This window comes from Oryza brachyantha, chromosome 2 (assembly GCF_000231095.2).
Source record: "Oryza brachyantha chromosome 2, ObraRS2, whole genome shotgun sequence".
NCBI classification, from domain to species: Eukaryota; Viridiplantae; Streptophyta; class Magnoliopsida; order Poales; family Poaceae; genus Oryza; species Oryza brachyantha.
Genome location: NC_023164.2, coordinates 480,167 through 499,535, shown reverse-complemented (window position 1 = coordinate 499,535; position 19,369 = coordinate 480,167). Strand labels below are relative to the sequence as shown.

General features: G+C 38.8%; 2 protein-coding genes across 2 annotated transcripts; one reads left to right on the top strand and one right to left on the bottom strand.

The window, feature by feature from the left end:
* The first annotated feature begins 2,865 nt into the window (after window positions 1-2,865).
* Window positions 2,866-5,567, top strand: LOC102705782 (catalase isozyme A). Its single transcript, XM_006646718.3, has 3 exons — window positions 2,866-2,948; window positions 3,359-4,762; window positions 5,185-5,567. Exons 1-3 carry the CDS (start codon window positions 2,931-2,933, stop codon window positions 5,242-5,244), a joined length of 1,482 nt encoding a protein of 493 aa, XP_006646781.2. The 5' UTR covers window positions 2,866-2,930; the 3' UTR covers window positions 5,245-5,567.
* Window positions 5,568-5,835: 268 nt separating this feature from the next.
* Window positions 5,836-11,284, bottom strand: LOC102704033. Its single transcript, XM_015833425.2, has 15 exons — window positions 11,022-11,284; window positions 9,624-10,389; window positions 9,464-9,538; window positions 9,272-9,389; window positions 8,936-9,053; window positions 8,679-8,777; window positions 8,290-8,589; window positions 8,106-8,213; window positions 7,914-7,985; window positions 7,754-7,840; window positions 7,473-7,544; window positions 7,282-7,371; window positions 6,522-6,629; window positions 6,313-6,381; window positions 5,836-6,214 (listed from the first exon to the last, which is right to left on the bottom strand). Exons 1-15 carry the CDS (start codon window positions 11,253-11,255, stop codon window positions 6,140-6,142), a joined length of 2,391 nt encoding a protein of 796 aa, XP_015688911.2. The 5' UTR covers window positions 11,256-11,284; the 3' UTR covers window positions 5,836-6,139.
* Between the last annotated feature and the right edge of the window lie 8,085 nt (window positions 11,285-19,369).

Genomic DNA, 19,369 nt, shown 5'->3' with positions numbered 1-19,369 from the left:
TAAATTCAGCATTTGTATAATCCGATTTCTCTAATCTGAATGTATGATCATTTTTATTTTAGCCTCTTCCTGTGCATCAAACAAAGTCTTCCAGGAAAATAGCTAGAGGAGGTAAGCATGGACAGTCAGAATGGACTGAAGAATTGGCACTGTTCTAGATAGAATCATGTAAAGAATAAACCATGCACGCAATTAAAGGAGATATTTCTGGTGCTGGTGATTGATCTTATCACATCATGCAGTTCAACAGCAAGATTGGTTTGTTTTGTCATGTACCCACAAGTGAGGAATCTCACTCTACCTCCTTTACTCCTTTTTCCAAAAGCATTAGTCAAGCTCGTGCAGGATGACTACTCACATTACTCGCAATGATTTACTGATTTTTCTAGTGTCCTAATTACTGTGCAATTATTTTACATTTCCAATATAAAGTTCAGTGCTTGCATTGGGTATCTTTTTTTCATGTGAAAATGATTAAATGTGGACATGAGACTACTGGACAGTTCACCAACCGACACTACCATGTAAAATTCAAGCCAAATTTGTGCCAGATAACCTGTTTTCTTAGTGAGCAACCATCTTTCTGTGTTTCAATATATATTCACCATTATGCAAAAGATTATTATCTAAAAAGAATATGCAAGGGGTTGTTTGCAGTCCAAATATCTTCATTATAGCATGATAACCAACACATGTTCAGTTGTTTTCTTTCCAAGCTCTGATTGTGCAAGCTAGGTAATTGTCTACTACACATTTCTCCCTTTTGCTTAAGATGACAGCTTTGTGGGAGCTAAAATCCAAAGCTTTTTCATTCATAAGGCTAATTAGTAGTCAGATACAAGTGCACACCCACCGATTGCATTATTGGTGTCTAGTACTGCTTCATGAAAACTCAGATCTTGGAAGCATTTGACTACTGTTTCAGTACATTCATATACATAAATACAACCACTCATGTCCTATTATTTTGGGGAATAATAAAGAATATATTCTCCAAGATCTTATGAGATTTCACCTCTTCCTTTTCGTTTGATATATTTTCTAGATCTCTGTTTCCAAACAAAGTACTATTATGCGTTGTACGTCAAACATTCAGTAATTTTCTCATGCTACTACAAAAGGGAAAGCTAGTACATAGTACAGTACCATCACAAGTGACAGCATACCAGAAAGATAAATTCAGATATCTTCTCAGCCACGAGTTCAAACATTTGTATGATTTTCAGACTGTTTGCTAGTCTGTCATATATATTGTTGTACCTTGTTTGAATTTGAGAAAATGTACCCCCTTTGATGGGTTTTATATAATATAATATATAGTGTGCACATTTTCCTTAAAAAAATCTTTGTTTATGTCACTTCATCTTAAGCAGCTTTCCGGGAGCAATTGGTTGTAGACCTTGTGCCCACCACAACACCCTATCGTTATCATCAGAGTGGACTAAGAATAGAAAAAAAAACATTTTTCTTTCTTAAGTAGCTTAGACCACCGAGGTGATTGTTTAGCTTTTATAAATAAAAAATAATTTGTGACTAAACTTTTTATATACGTGTTTTTAGTGATCTAAAAGTTAAGTCTAAAAATAATCATGGTAAAAAAAATTCTAAAATCAACACTTAAGGCTAAAATTTAAATTTTAACTTATAAATATAAGTAGAAACGAAAAGACGAAGGTGAAAGTGTTACCTTTCTCTTTTCAATGGAAAGAGAACGAACAAATATGTTGATGCTATAACTATCTATTAGTAGCTACTTTTGCAATTACTTATGGGTTATTACATCACATTTAGATATTAGCAAATTGATCTGTGCATCCTAGGATCTGTCAGACTCAAACCCAACAATTTGATAATCTGTGCACTCATACTCTGCTAGTAATTAGTAGCAAATTGACATCCAGTTAGCATTACTGCACATGCTCTACCAGGATAGTGATTTTCATGCATGGGGTAATAAAAGCGATTACTCTCTTAATTAGCACAGTAAGTAAAAATGGCTCGCCAAGTTCTCTGATTGAGAATTGAGATATCACTTTTACTATTGATGAAACGTTTGATTATTTGTTCTTCTATCAAACACACATGCAATGGACCTTTTGACTTACGTGCACGTCTTTAGATTATTATTCAATAGCAGTGATCGGATTTAATTGATGAAATTAAAATTTTTAAACATTTAATCGCTAGACGGACTCTTGAGATATGGATAAAAACTGAGAATTGAGCCCCTGAAAAAGAAGAAAGAAAATCCAGAAACGCTACTCATCAGGTACCACCGATCAAGAGGATGAGCTAAGCTAACTATGGTATTAATCCGGCGCCGTTGAAGAGATCTGACGGAGGAGGAGATGGACACGTCAGCAGCACGCAGCTAGTGAGCACTGATGAAGTGATGACTCACTCCGGCCGTATGGATGCACTGCACCAAGCTAGAACGGTATCAAAATATAAGTATTTATACCGTCAAAATCATATCATATAATATAAGTATTTCTATCATTTAAATATTATTATTAAATTATTTAACCAATCATTTCTTATTTAAGATTTTTTTATTTTATCTCTTACATGTTCTCCTAACATTATTTATTTCTTATTATTAGTCACTACTATAGTCTTTTTTCTCGAATAACCGATCAATCAAAACTTGTATTTTTACATAGGCAGTACTAGTCTGCAAAATTTCCACACGAGGTGGGCCCCACCTTATCCTTGTGCGGTTTCTGGGACCCATCCATCATGCAGTATGGTCAGCGGGGCCCACCTGTCAGCGGGTGGCACGATCGGCGGTAAGCTCACCGGGAGGTCAGGGCGACCCACCCACTCGCCGCTATTTAACCTGTAGGCTGGCCGTCTCGCCGAGCAAGCCGGAGCCGGAGCCGGAGAAGAGACCCCAGATAACTGCTGCTACCACTAGCTGAGCTGCCGCCATGGCGGACCCCTGCAAGGTCAGTGAGCTGCTACCCAGTGAAGAGTGACCGAGTGAGAATCAATTAGTAGCACTGCACCTAATCTTGTATTTAATTGAGTCTATATATATATATATATATATATATATATATATATATATATATATATATATATATATATATATATATGCATATGCATGTACTACGTAGAGATTATATATGTGGTAACTGAAAGGATAAAAAAATATGTGATTCTTTTCTCTAATTTTAAGATAAATCTCATCTAAATATCTAAATCTTTTATTCACGTCAAATTCTCGGCCACGCTAAATAGGGTGACGGAAGATGAAAATAAAATAAAATATGGTGGAAATTTTTAGAAATGAAAAAAAAAGAGATTAATTCATATATGATCGATATGGTTGGGTTAATTGGGTGGGTGCATGCAGTTCCGGCCGTCGAGCTCGTTCGACACGAAGACGACGACGACGAACGCCGGCGCGCCGGTGTGGAACGACAACGAGGCGCTGACGGTGGGGGCGAGGGGGCCGATCCTGCTGGAGGACTACCACCTCATCGAGAAGGTGGCGCACTTCGCCCGCGAGCGCATCCCGGAGCGCGTCGTCCACGCCCGCGGCGCCTCCGCCAAGGGCTTCTTCGAGTGCACCCACGACGTCGCCGACCTCACCTGCGCCGACTTCCTCCGCGCGCCGGGCGTCCAGACGCCGGTGATCGTCCGCTTCTCCACCGTGATCCACGAGCGCGGGTCGCCGGAGACCATCCGCGACCCGCGCGGGTTCGCCGTGAAGTTCTACACCCGGGAGGGGAACTGGGACCTGCTGGGCAACAACTTCCCGGTGTTCTTCATCCGCGACGGCATCAAGTTCCCCGACGTGATCCACGCCTTCAAGCCCAACCCGCGCTCCCATGTCCAGGAGTACTGGCGGGTGTTCGACTTCCTCTCGCACCACCCGGAGTCGCTCCACACCTTCTTCTTCCTCTTCGACGACGTCGGCATCCCGACGGACTACCGCCACATGGACGGCTTCGGCGTCAACACCTACACCTTCGTCACCCGCGACGGCAAGGCCCGGTACGTGAAGTTCCACTGGAAGCCGACGTGCGGCGTGAGCTGCCTCATGGACGACGAGGCGACGCTCGTCGGCGGCAAGAACCACAGCCACGCGACGCAGGACCTGTACGACTCCATCGCCGCCGGGAACTTCCCGGAGTGGAAGCTGTTCGTCCAGGTGATCGACCCGGAGGAGGAGGAGCGGTTCGACTTCGACCCGCTGGACGACACCAAGACATGGCCGGAGGAGGAGGTGCCGCTCCGCCCCGTGGGGCGGCTGGTGCTGAACCGCAACGTGGACAACTTCTTCAACGAGAACGAGCAGCTGGCGTTCGGGCCGGGGCTGGTGGTGCCGGGGATCTACTACTCCGACGACAAGATGCTGCAGTGCAGGGTGTTCGCCTACGCCGACACGCAGCGCTACCGGCTGGGCCCCAACTACCTGATGCTGCCGGTGAACGCGCCCAAGTGCGCGCACCACAACAACCACTACGACGGCGCCATGAACTTCATGCACCGCGACGAGGAGGTCGACTACTACCCGTCGCGCCACGCGCCGCTCCGCCACGCGCCGCCCACGCCCGTGCCGCCGCGCCCCGTCGTGGGGCGCCGCCAGAAGGCCACCATACACAAGCAGAACGACTTCAAGCAGCCCGGCGAGAGGTACAGGTCGTGGGCGCCCGACCGGCAGGACAGGTTCGTCCGCCGCTTCGCCGACCACCTCGCCCACCCCAAGGTCTCGCCGGACCTCCGCGCCATCTGGGTCTCCTACCTCTCCCAGGTAACTCTCTCTATGGCATGGCTGGGTTATTTTTCGGTGGTGACGAAGGATGAAAGATTATCTAATTTTATAATAGTTTACTGGTATAACGACGGATTTAACTAGTTAAAAATCTAGCTACTTAAGAAATACGATACGATTAACTTAGTCATAAAAACTTTTTGTAAAAAGCACATGGTTGGAAAACGTATACGCAAAAGCCGAGGACAAAACTAAGAAATCTCTCTTCTACTAGTACTAATTAATTAATTGTTGTTTTCTTTGTGTACTTAGCCATTATCTCCGTCCTAAAATATAATAATTTTCTAGCTAGTTTAATTCGATCAAAATCATATTTTTTTTTAAAAAAATAATCAAATTATACGAAAACTTTTACATGCAAGCTAATCCTGGTAATTTAACTCATGTGTTGATGTATGCAGTGTGATGAGTCATTGGGGATGAAGGTTGCGAATAGGCTCAACGTGAAGCCAAGCATGTGAAGAAGGCGGCATAAGTAACATGCATGCATCTCCTGTTGGTTGGAATAGTCCACCGAATAAGGCCACTAGACGTGCTGTTGTGCGTGCGTGGGCCATCTTTTGTATGCATCTTGTTAATGAGTGATCATCAGCAGGGCTTCAAATTTCTGTAGTCTGTAATCCGGTAATAAGAAGATAAAAAAGCAGAGCCTGCATATATATGTGTAACTTTAATGTACTGCTGTAATGCCACTACATGTTGTAACACTCCATCAAATTAAGAGTCTATTATGACTTTAGTATTTATGATGATGAATCATCAATAATATCACACTATTCACTAATGCCATGCAATGCAGTGGGTCACATTTCCTTGCTCTCCTCAAACGGAAGATGCTGACTAGTGGGGTCCATGTTATTTTCCACGTTGGCATGCCATGTAGGCAAAGGTAACAAATAGCAAGAAATCAACTCTCTCCAGTGACAATTTCGTTAGAACAAATATAAGAGTGACATCTAGACAGTTGCCAAATATAATATTAACAAACAGTTAAATTTTCCCTTGAACAATATCCGATGTTAGTAAGGTATCAGATCAAACGCGGGAGAATCCACTGCCAACTGATAAGCAATTGAAAAGGAGAAGTTCAGAATCGTTATCACATATCGTTTCGAGGTGCAAAACTCGTTGGTTTCTTACAACCGACTTAAGGTGATTTACACCTCTCGTCCTCTACAAAGTTGACCTAGGACTACATATCAACTGGTATTTTCAACTTTAGAAGGAAGAAAATCTGGTGTAAACGAGTCAGAAACATGCTACAAGGATGCAAAATTGGACAGCAACAACAATTCTGTACAACCGTCTGCTTCGCAAGCTAAAAGAAAAAAAATTATTACAGCATGGACATGATCATCAGCTCACCCTATTTGTGCAAGCCAAAATGGCCTCTTTCAACTGTTCTATGTGTAACGATGTCTCCACCATCACCTGCAGAAGAGTTTCAGTCCATGTTATGTACGAATGACCGCGCAAAATTTTCAATCTGCTCGTGATTCAAATCAACATTTAACATTAGCTGTCCATACCTCCTGGACATTGTTTCCATATCGCGCAAGGAGTTTATATTTCTGACCAACCAAAGGTGCCATATATACCTAGCCACCAAAAGGTATAAAAAGGAAATGAGGTGCGATGGCAACTCCAAGAACTAATATGGTGCAGAATCATGTGATGACCACTGAACATGCGGTTGGACTGTAAGGTGGTATACCACTATCTACATTTCAGATTTTACCTGAAAGGTTGGAGCTAATCCTGGGCTTCGCAAGAATCGTCCTTTATAAACATCCTTAACTTCCTCAATATTTTTCATCTCATCAATGAGGGCATCCACTTCGGGCCACTAAAATAATTATGATGAAATAATGAAGTGTTAAAACAAAGATTCAACATAGTGGGTGGTTAAAGAGAAGAAAAAGGAAAAGGGGAAAATCAATACCACAACTAATTAAGCCAATCATTGCATGATGCAAGTTATTCAAAACACTGCCAGGCCTACCAAACATCTCAAGAAATGTTTGAATGAAGAAAAATAACTAATTAAGCCAAGTAAGAAGATAGGTAGGATCCAGACTTGAATAGCAGAGACTCCCCAATTCAAATGCAGAGCACACCAGCTTCTGTATGACAAAACACACTTGCAATAGAAGGAAAAAACTCATATCCGCACATATTCAATCACAGACCGTGCCAGGTGGGTCTACCAAGGAAGGCACTACCCACTAACCTACACAGGAAGTGATAAAAAAGCTTCGATCTCTTTGGCACAGGGTAAGCTATTATATATAAGTCGGAAAGTGGGGGCGAAATTGTGAGTGGAAGATATGCATGTTTTCATCATTTAGCCAGAAATTAGAAAACGGCCTGATGATGTTTTTTCCTAGTTAAATAGAGAGAGGGGCATTAGATTTAGATTTCAGGCCCTTTCAACAGCCTATACATCAACATGCATGACCTTCAAATCACAAACAATGAAAAATTGAAGTCACAAATACCTCAAAATCTGCTTCTGCAGGTTCAAGAGATCCACCTAGGGATAATTCCTCACCAATGACAGCTTCCAATGTGCCTACTGAGGGATTTGGCTGCATAGAAGGGGAAATGACTAATATAATAAATGAAAGCCTGAAACCAACAACTCAATAAGATGCACAACCATGAGAAAAGGGGGAAAGGTCCCCAGTACCTTCACATGTTTAAGAGACAAAAAGATGCGGTTATTATTATAATCAAGTTGTATTACTTTAGCATCCACAACCTGGAAATCAAAAGTAAATTTCTGTAAATCCCAGGAATTATGACATGATGTATCTAAGTGTCTAAATGATATAGAGAGGCACATCAGTTCCAAAATGAACATGAGAGAACTTGCAAGCCCTCCTATATCCACACATAGGTGCGCATACACATTCCAAGAGAAATAAGGTTTATATTTACTTCCAAGCAAAAACAGCACCCTAGTGTTACCTGACCAATTTTGTAAGAAACGGATGGATCTAAGGTTTCATCCCAAGATACTTCCCACTGCTGAATCAATGCGGGAACTCCTTCAACCTTTGAAAGAAACAGTTAGCTGCTGAATAATGAATAAAAATCGTATAAACTATGAAATTAGAATTAGACCTACCTCAACAAATATCCCAAAGTAAACAAATCGCTTGATAGTGCATTCCACAATATCTCCCACATTGAGTTTAGCCTGCATGATAAGAAAAATAGTATGTGCAGTTTAAAAAGTAATATGTAATAAAAAGCAAAATGTTGGGTCATGCTAATCACAGGAAAAGAACTAAAGTAACAGACATTTAAACATAAGTACCATGAGACTTTTCTTTTTCTGAATCAATTCTTCACTTTCTTTTGGCTTCATAGAGAAAAATATTTTCTTGGATTTTCTATCAGCCAGGACAACTGAAACACGTAGTCTCTGCAAAACAAGCAATGACAAGTTAACTAAAAGGGTTCAAACGAAAAATGTTTGGAGACTAACAAAAGATTCATACTTGACCGATAAATGATGATAGGAATTTAGATTTCTCAATGTTATATGTTCGAAGAAGATCTTCAAATTTTTCCTTCGATGGCAAAGAACCTTGATCCTGGGCACCTAGTTCTGAATCTAAGCTAGATACTGATTCCATGTTCTTGTCATTGACCTCAAAACTTTCTTCTATACCCATACTCTGCTTGTAGAGTGAAGGATCCCCACCCTTTTGTCTTAACCAAGTCTCAAAAGCTAAAAATTTCCATTTTGTAGCAAGATTGCGGTATGGTAAGAAACCTATCAATGAATCAAGTGATACCTGGCAAAGAAACCATGGTAGAGGTCAGGCATGAATAGTGCTATAACTTGATTAAAAGATGCTGATTCTAAAACTGGACAAAAACTTACAACAAATCCTTTCGAGCTGCAGTTTATAAGCTCCACCTCAACTTTTTCTCCAGTACTTGCATAATGCTCCAGCCTTGTCCAGTCGCTCTCTGTGATGTCCTGCAGGAGTTATAATGCATACATAAAAGAATTTAAAAAACTGAAATATGACTTAATGACCCTTGAATAGGGAAACATCTCATTTCACAGAAGCTACACCAAATCTAAGAACTGCAGTTGTTGAGGATGCAGCTCAAATATTATGAAATTCACATTACCTCTAATTTCGATGATAACACATTGCCTCCCTCATCAACATAACTCATGTTATCCTCACTAGCATTCACCTTCTCAGCATCAACTTGAGATGGAGATGTTTCAACAACTAAGTCTTTCCTACAATGTAGTAATTGCCATATTTAGCGGTAGCTGGCTCAACATGCAAGAAACCGTAAAAATATGGGTTATTCAAAAGAACGGACTTGATACACCCAGTTTGAATCAGTGTAACAATATGAAGTGCAATTAGTTAAGCAGAAATATCAGATATATTTTTTAGAAGCGATGAAAGTGTTATGCTAAAAATAGAAGTGTAAAGTTTCATCAGAAAGTACATCTTAGGTTTTCCTTGCAAGAAAGCTTGCATGGAGAAATTTCTTCTGGCGGCTGATTGGTCATCCAACACAGAAGGGTCGCCTTCTTGGTTAAAACTTTGCTCAGATGGCTGCAATTCTTGAAAATTTTAACATAACATTAGCATGATGGTGGAGTAGAGACAAATCACTGATCTGTTGTCCCTTCCTTACCTGCACTAAGATCGCCAGCAAGCATAGATGACTCACGGTCATTAATACTATCAATCACTAATCTTTCATCAAGACCTGAAATTTGAAAATTTTGTAGTGCATCAGATCCAAAAGAACCAGCTTCACCACGTCTTGTTGCATCTGGGGTACTGTACATTACCGTTTGTTTCTGGGTCAAGTGCACCATTATCCTCTCCAGCAGTAACATAGGCAGGTCCAGCATCAGAATTCTCTTGGTTTGAATTCGTATTATCTACTGAAAGATCTGGCATTTGAAGAAGAGAGATGTTGGCTAAATTCTCATCCATATCTTTCCTCATTTTCAAGTCAACGTTTGGTTTCAGTTTCAGCTTTGACTTCAATTCATCATCTTCACTCTGATGTACAGTGGGTTTCCGCAAGGAGACATCCACGTTGTCCTTTCTTGAGGTGCTACCAACATTGCTCAACTCTCTTGTGGCAGTTAAGCTCTCCTTGCTAGGCCAACTATCTTGCACTGGTTCACCTCGCACTATTGGTCTACTTCCCTTTGGCCGCACCAAGGTTAAAGAAGGGTTATTTTCCTTTTGCTTGCTCCCTACTGGTCGTAACCCAGTCAAAGAAGGCTCATGTTGCTTCGGTTTGCTCCCTGCTGGTCGCTGCAAAGTCAAAGGAGGACCATCTTGCTTCAATTTGCTTCCTGCAGGCCGCAGCAGAGTCAAAGCAGGCTCATCTTGCTTTGCATTGCTCTGAACAGGCCTTGACATGCTCGGAGAATTTTTGTCTACCGTTGGCTTGCTTGTTTCCTCTGGTGTTCCAGAAGTCTGTTCCTGTCTGTTAGCATCCATAAACTCCCTCAAAATATCATCCAACTTGTCCTTTCTGTTGGCTATTAGTTTCTCTACATCGAGGGATGAAGCATCTGGGTCTGACTTCTTGAGCAGTATCTGAGGGAATAATTAAGAAACACTTAAGGCATGCTGATGCTCAGGAAATCAAGTGACGGAAACCATGATCCAGAACACACACGTGAAATGCCAACGTGTCAGTGTGTAGCGTAAAGGTTTATGGTTATCAGATCCTAGAATCTTGGCAATACATTGGGATAGTACTTGGTAGTTGAGTCCAGGTTCAGCAACAAAACATAAATTTAATAACCCTCGGGCCGCTATTAGGTGTAACAATTCCAAAGAGCCTGCGTGGCCAGATACATTCTCAAGGCTGGATGGCATCTATTGAACCGTAAAACATTTATATGGATCCATGTTGGACAACATAGCAGCATATGGTGCAGTGCATGTACTAAAAAAATTCAGAAACTTCAGCTAAACCTGAGCACTAGTCCAATTATATATGCAGAATTTCTTCCTAGTACGAGCATGGTACTCACAAATCGCAACGAAATTTTCAGTTTTCAGTTGAATTTCTATTCAAACACAAATGGATTCGCATTGAAAGTTAAAACAAGGCGACATTCCTCATCCTATCGACAACCTCTCCTCTCTAGGGATGAGGCGAACTGCGCGGCGACGGTAGAGCAGGCAGTACTGAGGCATAGGGGGAGGAAGAGGCAGGAAACCTTCGCGAGGGTGAGCTTGGGATCCTCCCCGAGGAACCGCCCGAACTCCAGCTCCATCCTGTCCCACTCGTCGAGCGGAGGCAGGTCCCCTCTGTCGGCGCCGCCACCGGCGCGCGGCGGCGCGCGAAGCATGCGCACCCGGGAGGGGCGCGAGGCGCCTCGGCGGCGGAGCAGTACTGGGCGCGCGGCTGCTCCGGCGCCCGCGAAGACGCCGGCGGCGGCGAAGGCTTCCATGGCCGGAGCGGGGAAGGCGAGAGGCGTGGGGGTTTAGCGGAATGGGAGCCGTGCCAACGGATAAGTCACCGGGCCTACGGCCGGATACATGACACGTGGCACCATCTCAGCCGTTTGTTCATGGACCCTACGGTTCAGTACTTCGTTCATTATCCCTGCAAAGGTTTGAATTTTAATTTTATTTTCAGTGATGTTGGAACAGTCGATTTGAAAATGTTCATCCCCTACATCATTTTCACAATATTTTAAGATATATTCTAAAAATATTTACTATGCTTTCGTTCATGAATTGCACAACAAAGCGCGAAGCATCGGTGATTGTTTGTTTTTTTATAAAAAATATCAAATAATATATTTACAAATAAAAAATAATTTATGAATAAAATCTTTATATATATGTGTATTTTTAGTGATCTAAAAGCGAATACTGGAAAATAAACTTTGATAAAAAAATTTTCAAAATTAATTGAAAATCTAAATTTAGCTTATAAGAAAGACACAAGCGAAAAAATTGGGGTGAAATAAACAAAATGAAAGCATGTTAACAAGATAAGAGGAGAAAAAACAATTAATCGAATGAAATGTCATGCCGTGAATGTGTCCTCATCATTGACAGCAAAGGTTTAATTCAGTAGAAAACGATAGACGCGTTTGAAAATTTTGTTTGGTTATTTAGATTCATGAGCAGTTTGCATGTTTGTTTCTCAAACGGTGAATGGATTGGACTATTTGTTTTCCTGGGCCCAATTTCCCCAATATCTTGGTCCAAATCGCATGTAACGTAGTATTAGGCCTTGGGTTTGGTAGAGATCTGCCCCAATTTTCAATCTTTTTATTTTTCTTTTTGCAAATGAGATTTTAGCTAGGCAAGGCCATTTCTTCTTTCGTGCGTATTTATGCATGCATACGTTATTTTTGACAATGAAATTAAATCCCTGTCTTTACTTTAACAGAAGCTACAACAATAGTTTTACAAGTATGCTACAACAATAGTTTTACAAGTATAAGTACGGTGTTGAGGATAGATATAGAGTAGCTATCTTAGTAAATATGCACATATTTATATACGCAATGGTGGATCTAGCAATTTCTCCGAGTTTAGGTAAACTTTATTAATTATGGTATTAGGATGTACCTATTTCCCTATAAAGTTAATATCATTCTCTCTTCTTATAAAGCCACGTCACCTTAATTGTTTTAGCCATAGGATGATACATCAAGGGTGTAAATCAAGTCACATCATCTCAATTATTTTTAGTCTTATGATGATACAGCAATGATGTAAATTAAACCATATCATCTCAATTACTTTTACCTTTACGATGATACATTAAGTATGTAAATTGCATCTATTCACATCATATTAATTGTTTTTGTCTTGGATGATTCATCAAGAGTGTAAATTATATTTCTTCTCCCAAAAGACACACCATACAACCCAATCATTTATAACATATGGATAATTGATAAAAGGTATAAAAATATATAAACACATGAAAAAATGTATAGTGTGTAAGAAGATTTTTTTTGAATTCATTTCTACTATATTATCACATAATTCTCTTGCAGCAACGTGCACGTCATCCATCTGGTTCTCGGTATCCATGAGCACGAGCAAAGATATACGGTGGTAGGCTTTGAATCTGCCACCGTATATACGTGTGCACGCAATAAAAAGTGCGTATATACGTACATACGTACGTGGCCCGATGTCAAGAGAGATGGAGATGGTGACGTGGCAGTGGTGTTGTATGGACCATAGGAATGCACGTGCTCTCCTGCGATGTCGGAGCTCGTCGCACCATGCAATATGCAATTTGCATCCATGCATTCAATGCTCTCTCGCTGTTGTTGTAATTAACTCATTAATAATTAATAATTTATTAATTAGGTTTGTTGTTGTGCATCTAATCTAATTAATTATCCTCAGGACTATTATACTCTATCAAATAACTCGACCACTACCGTCACGAAACCATTCATCCATGGTAGAACGTAACTATTATCTGTGACGAGTATAAGTCTTATCATTTATCAGTAATAGTGATGAAAAACCTAATCTTTAACGGGTGTACATTTGTTATGGATCATAACATATCACCTATCAAAGATGAGCTATCTATGACGAATCAAAGTTATGAACTATCACCATCATTTTTAAAATTTAAATGCGCGGAAAAAACAAAAAAAATGTTCAAAACAATTTTTAATTAGTCAATTTCAACTATATGTGGCACAACACAGACTAACCATCTCACCTATCAGCACATGTTGCACAGACTAATCCGAATACATGCCACATTGATCCAAGATCTACGGAGTGGTCTCACTGCTAGCCATTAACTATATCTCATTGCCTAAGTTGTCACGTATTTATAGTTGATAGGATAGACATGGTAGATTAATTCCTCTTGGCTTATACTTTATGTGGCTTTATTTACCGAACACATATATGCAGAAGTAGTGCTATTACTCACATTAAGAACTTAAACCTATATAAAAATCTCTCCTGTCTTCTTATCGCAACTTTATCTAGCTTGAATATCTTGACATCAATAGAACTCTACGTCTACAAATACTGCAGTTAGATGTCACCGTCGACAAATTTAGTATAGAAATTTTAGTTATCGAGAAAATAACTAGATATACCGAAATTTTTCTCTTAATATACATACATATTATAAGGCATCGGAATTAACCTGCATGTACTTATCATGGATAGTAAAATTACCCAATTCATGAACCTAGCTAGCTAGCTGAAACAAAGATCTGACCACTGCGTATATATACTTTAATTAATTAAGACCTATAAATAATATAACTAGTGTTATCGATCGATCTATTTCGTTCAGGGTTGACCTAATACTTACGTACCACGAGTACGTGATATATCACCATCAACTGCACACCACACCACTGTCTTTGCAATAATTAATGGCGTAAGTGAAGCTAAAGCCCCTTCTTCTACAATCTAAGCCCTCGTTTTTTTTAGAAAAAAAAACTACGCATACAATCTTATCTTGATAAGATCAAATTAAAGCACAAATAATTAAAAAAAGAAACGTTTCATCGTATAAACCTCGTGCAAAAATCATCCTACGTATAACCGTGCCGTGCTGCATCATTTAATCAAATACAAATTACATAAATACAACTAGCTAGAGAGTGACGGACGGCTTGAGATCAAGTAGTAGATGGACAGATATGACACTCGATCGATCGTACCTGCTGTGTCTGGTACGTGTTATTAGTACTAGTTTAGACAAGTTAATTAAGCATGCAGCTAGCTAGCCCAGCCGTACTGATTGGAACTGCTGCTAGCTGCTTCAATCTTATCCCTCCCTGACCCTGAGGAGGCAGGGACCATCATGTGCACTTCAGGTGCCTTTAATTCTACGCATGTCACACAAGAAATATATATAATGCATGCCCAGCAAAAAAAAAATTAAATAAACAAAAGACTATATATATATATATATATATATAATTCACAAGAAAAGAAAGTGGAATTTATTTATAAAAATCAATGAAAAATATTACGTATGTAGACATATGGCAACAGGTTGGCATTTTCTAAAAGTTGTGAAATGAGTATATAAGGATGGTGCAAAACGAACAAATTAAATGGCATCGATTTCCTATAATAAAAAAAGTGTTATTATTTGTGCAATAACACAATAATCATTAGTTGGTACATGTGGGATCTATTCTCCCATCATCTTACATTCTTATCATTGTTTTAGTTTGCTTTTTATATTTACATAAAAACTGGTAATGATAACATAACCATGGAATAAGTAGTTTGCGGATAAAATTAAACAGAAAAAAAAAAGAAAGGGAAAGCTTCATGTAGCTTAAACATAGATCAATTATGTTCTCTTGGCTGCAAGATGTTGATGAATTTCAATTTGTTATAGTTTCTTCTTCAAGATGATTCATGCATCTATCGATCATATATCATCTTTTTAACTTTTTCTCTTCTTTTTTCCTTGATGAAGTGTTGAACCTTCAAATTGTGTCACAAAGAGTTTAGGCCAGAGAGGATCCGGAGGCATCTCATATATCATATTCATATATATGGTTTTGGTTTCATGAAACTTAGAGGGTGTTTGATACTCCCCAACTTTTTTTTTTGTCCTTGTCACATCGAATGTTTAGACACTAATTAGAAGTATTAAATATAGACTGTTAATAAAACCCACCTCATATTCTGGACTATTTCAGAAGATGAATCTATTGAGCCTAATTAGTTCATGATTAGCGAATGTGATGCTACAGTAAACATTTGCTAATCGTGAATTAATTAGGCTTAAAAAATTTGTCTAATGAAATAGCCTTTATTTATGCAATTAGTTTTGTTATCGGTCTAAATTTAATACTTTTAATTAACGTTCAAACATTCGATGTGACAAGAGAATATAAAAAAAAGTCCCTGAATCCAAACAGCCTCTTAGCCTCTTAGCGGAGAGTTGCATTGCATGCATGAGAGGCGCACGTGAGCACACGTAACTCCTCCCCTGCCCATGTAAACTCCTCCTCCTATACTTCTCCTTAATTTTGGCTTTCGTCTCTCAGGTTCTGTTTAGCATTGCTTCAGTTCGAGCTTCATCTTTCTTGAAATTAGAGTCCGGTCAAACGATTTCAGTTTCATACAAAATTGAAGTTAGAGTCCAATCAAACGTTTTCAATTTCAAATAAAATTGAAAAAAAGATAGATTAGAGTGATCTAGAAAAATAAATTAAAGAGATAAAACTGGGTTTGCGCAGCTTGACCCCAGAATTCACTTCCAATGTTAAATTTAAGAGTTTTTTTCATCCTTAAAGAGGTACCCTGAGTTACCACTGTTTTCTATATAAAATTTGGTACATTTTAGTACCTAAGATATCATGAGATACTAAATTTTACATAAAAAACAATGGTACCTCTTGGTACCTTCTCAAGAATGGTAAAATTGCTCTAAATTTAATTGTTGGAACTCTAGTATTCAACAAAGAGGGACCAAGAGAAAAAGTCATTCATCTGTTTTTATTAACTGTTATGTTGTTTTTCTAAACGGTTATGCAGTGTGCTTTAAATAATTATTACTTATAACCTAACGACACAACTTGTTTTACGCATGTTTGCCTTTTATCTACTCGTGAACTCAGCCTAGTACATAAAGATCGTAGTGCAATGTTCTGCTTATATACTAACTCCATCTCTAAATAAATTTGTTTTTAGTTCAGTTTTAAAATAGAAACTAAATTTATTTTGAGACAAAGTAAACATTAAGCCTTCCCAAAAAAAGGAAGAAATTACCGTGGTATAGAAAAGGCTAAAAATTAAGGTCGATTCCTGGCTAGATCGACATGCATATGGTCCCTGCAACACATATAATAATATGCATCGATGAAGCATGCATGTCGAGCTTATCCAAATCTGTCTTTGGCACAGTGGAGCACCTCGATCATCAACATCATATATAGAGCTTGCATTTGGTCACCGTGACTATGGATGTCATATCTCCCATCGACACGCAGGGGCGGACCTAGCCCAAAAATCAAGTGGGAGTATCTTATTTTGTTTTACTTAATTATATATTAATAATACACTAAGTATTAAATTTAAGTGGGGTACTAGGACCCCACTAAATATACTCTAAATCCGTCCATATCAATACGACATGTACGTACCAGGGACGGGATGATATCAGCCTGTTCACTTCTACTTATGTTTATAGGTTAAAATTTAAATTTCTAAACTTATATTTGAAGTTGATTTTAAGGTTTTTAAGTTTATTTTTCAATCTTAGCTTATAGATTAGTAACAACACATATACATAAAAAAATATTTATAAATTATCTTTTATTTATAAATATGTCATTTAAGTTTTTTCATAAAAAAGACAATCACCCCTCAGTTTTCCTTACACTCATGACGTACGGCACAGGAGATCGATTTATTTGGAATAAGTAAAACACTATCTAACTGTTTTGGAGGAAATAATAACGAGTGAAGTGCACCAGCGGTCTCTAAACTTATGTGCACGTGTTATCTAGGTCTCCGAACTCTCAAAATGCATTTTTAGGTCCCCAAACTTGTCGGGGTGTCATATAGGTCCAAAAGGGCTCCGACTCACTCTATCCGCTGACGTGGCATGTCACGGTGGCACCTACGTGTTGGTAGGGCCACGTGGGTCTCACATGTCAGTATCTCTCTCCTCCTTATTTTTTCTCTCCCTTCTCGTAGGCGCCATCGTGACATGCCATGTCAGTGGATGGAGAGGATCAGAGCTCGTTTGGACCTATATGACACCCCCGGACAAGTTCAGAAACCCAAAAATGCATTTTGAGAGTTCAGAGACCTAGATGACACATACACACAAGTTTAGAAACCGCTGCTGCACTTGACTCAATAATAACTAGAGAGTAAAAAGTCAAAAACCTCTTACTAATGCAAGATGATGATGGGAATAAATAAGATGATATGAATAGGGTGCGGGTCTCAAAGACCAGTGGGATGATAGGGCCTGCAGTTCATATGAGAATAATGGTGTAAAAGTCACATTTTTACATGCCCTTAAGGCAGTTGTCCTTAAAAAGATACTAGTACTTCAAAATCTTATTCTATAAAATTTCAATATTCAAGTGCCAAAATTTTTGGGGGAAAATTGGTACATCGAGATACTTCTTAAGAATAAATAAAAGATTTGAATATAAATATGGAGTATGTTTTGGAAGGAATGAGTAGTTATTGCTAGTGGTATATATAGTTGATTAAAGGAAAATGGATTCTACGATACCAAAAATTCACGAGTTTAGACTTATACATATCATTGGAAGTTTACACGGTTAAGTTTTAAACCATTAATTTCCTCATCGAATACGGTTAATTAACCGTAAAGAGAATGCCGGCCTCTTGGCAAATCTCAACAGCGCTTACACCGATGCCCTCTTCTTAAGAACCTCAGCAACCTTAGGAGTGTGGATGAACAAAGTTTGAAGCCGAAAAAAGGCAGCATTATTAACACATTCTTAATAATATTCTCTACTTTTTTTCTTGTGGACGGTTCTCGAACGATATAATATGCAGCTCTAAATAGTATATATTCCCTCCATCTCAGTATAAGTATATTTCTATCACCGTAAAGTCAAATTAGTTTCAAGAAAAAACAATTTAAATGCCCCTCATTAAATAAGATGATGGTATGGAGTGAGTGATAAAGATAAAATGGATTGATATTTAAATATAAGGTAATCGATGAGATAACTAGTACACTACAGGCACAATTTTTATGAAAGAAATTTAAATTTTAAAAATACATTTATTATGGTACAGATGTAGTATATATATTGGAAATGGTTTCGATACCGTACTGCACGGACTTGCATTCATGTATATACGAATCAAGTAAGAAGGTACATGTGGTACTACTTTTTTTTCTATGTAAATTTTGGTACCTCTTGATATCTTAGGTATCAAGAGGTACTAAATTTTACACTAAAATTTTTGTACCTCTTGATACATACTCAAAGACTGTAAAATTGCTGATACGAATTATACCAGTTGCAATGATTTAATTTATATCACTATTATACGGTAAAAGCTCGGTCGTATAAATTGCAAGTTGTAGCTGGCCAGGGCACTACTTACGCCAACTAATAAAGGTAGTGTGTGTATAGTACGTAGGAAGAACGTAATTAAGGGGGTGTTTGTTTGTAGGGACTTAGTTTCTAGTCACATCAGATGTTTAGACACTAATTTAAAGTATTAAACATAGACTAATAAAAAAACTAATATCATAAATGAGAGCTAATCCACGAGACGATTTTTTTAAGCCTAATTAATCCATAATTAGCAAAAGTTTACTGTAGCATCACATAGGCTAATTATGGATTAATTAGGCTCATTAGATTCGTCTCGTGAATTAATCCAAGATTATGTATGGGTTTTATTAATAGTCTACGTTTAATACTTCAAATTAGTATCTAAACATCTGATGTAATATGTGACAAAAAGTTTAGCCTCATCTAGACAACCCCTAAAGTGGAGCGACGTAGATGGATCTGGTCCATACGTCCACTGTCTGTGTACCTGTCAACCTTGTGACCACCAATCTATTATACACACTAAC

Coding starts and splice junctions, on each gene's coding strand:
- LOC102705782 (XM_006646718.3), top strand. Junction 4,763..5,184: donor GGGTCTCCTACCTCTCCCAG/GTAACTCTCTCT, acceptor TGATGTATGCAG/TGTGATGAGTCATTGGGGAT.
- LOC102704033 (XM_015833425.2), bottom strand. CDS start 11,255: ATGGAAGCCTTCGCCGCCGCCGGCGTCTTCGCGGGCGCCGGAGCAGCC. Junction 10,390..11,021: donor CCAAGCTCACCCTCGCGAAG/GTTTCCTGCCTC, acceptor TTATTCCCTCAG/ATACTGCTCAAGAAGTCAGA. Junction 7,841..7,913: donor ACTTTGGGATATTTGTTGAG/GTAGGTCTAATT, acceptor TTTCTTTCAAAG/GTTGAAGGAGTTCCCGCATT.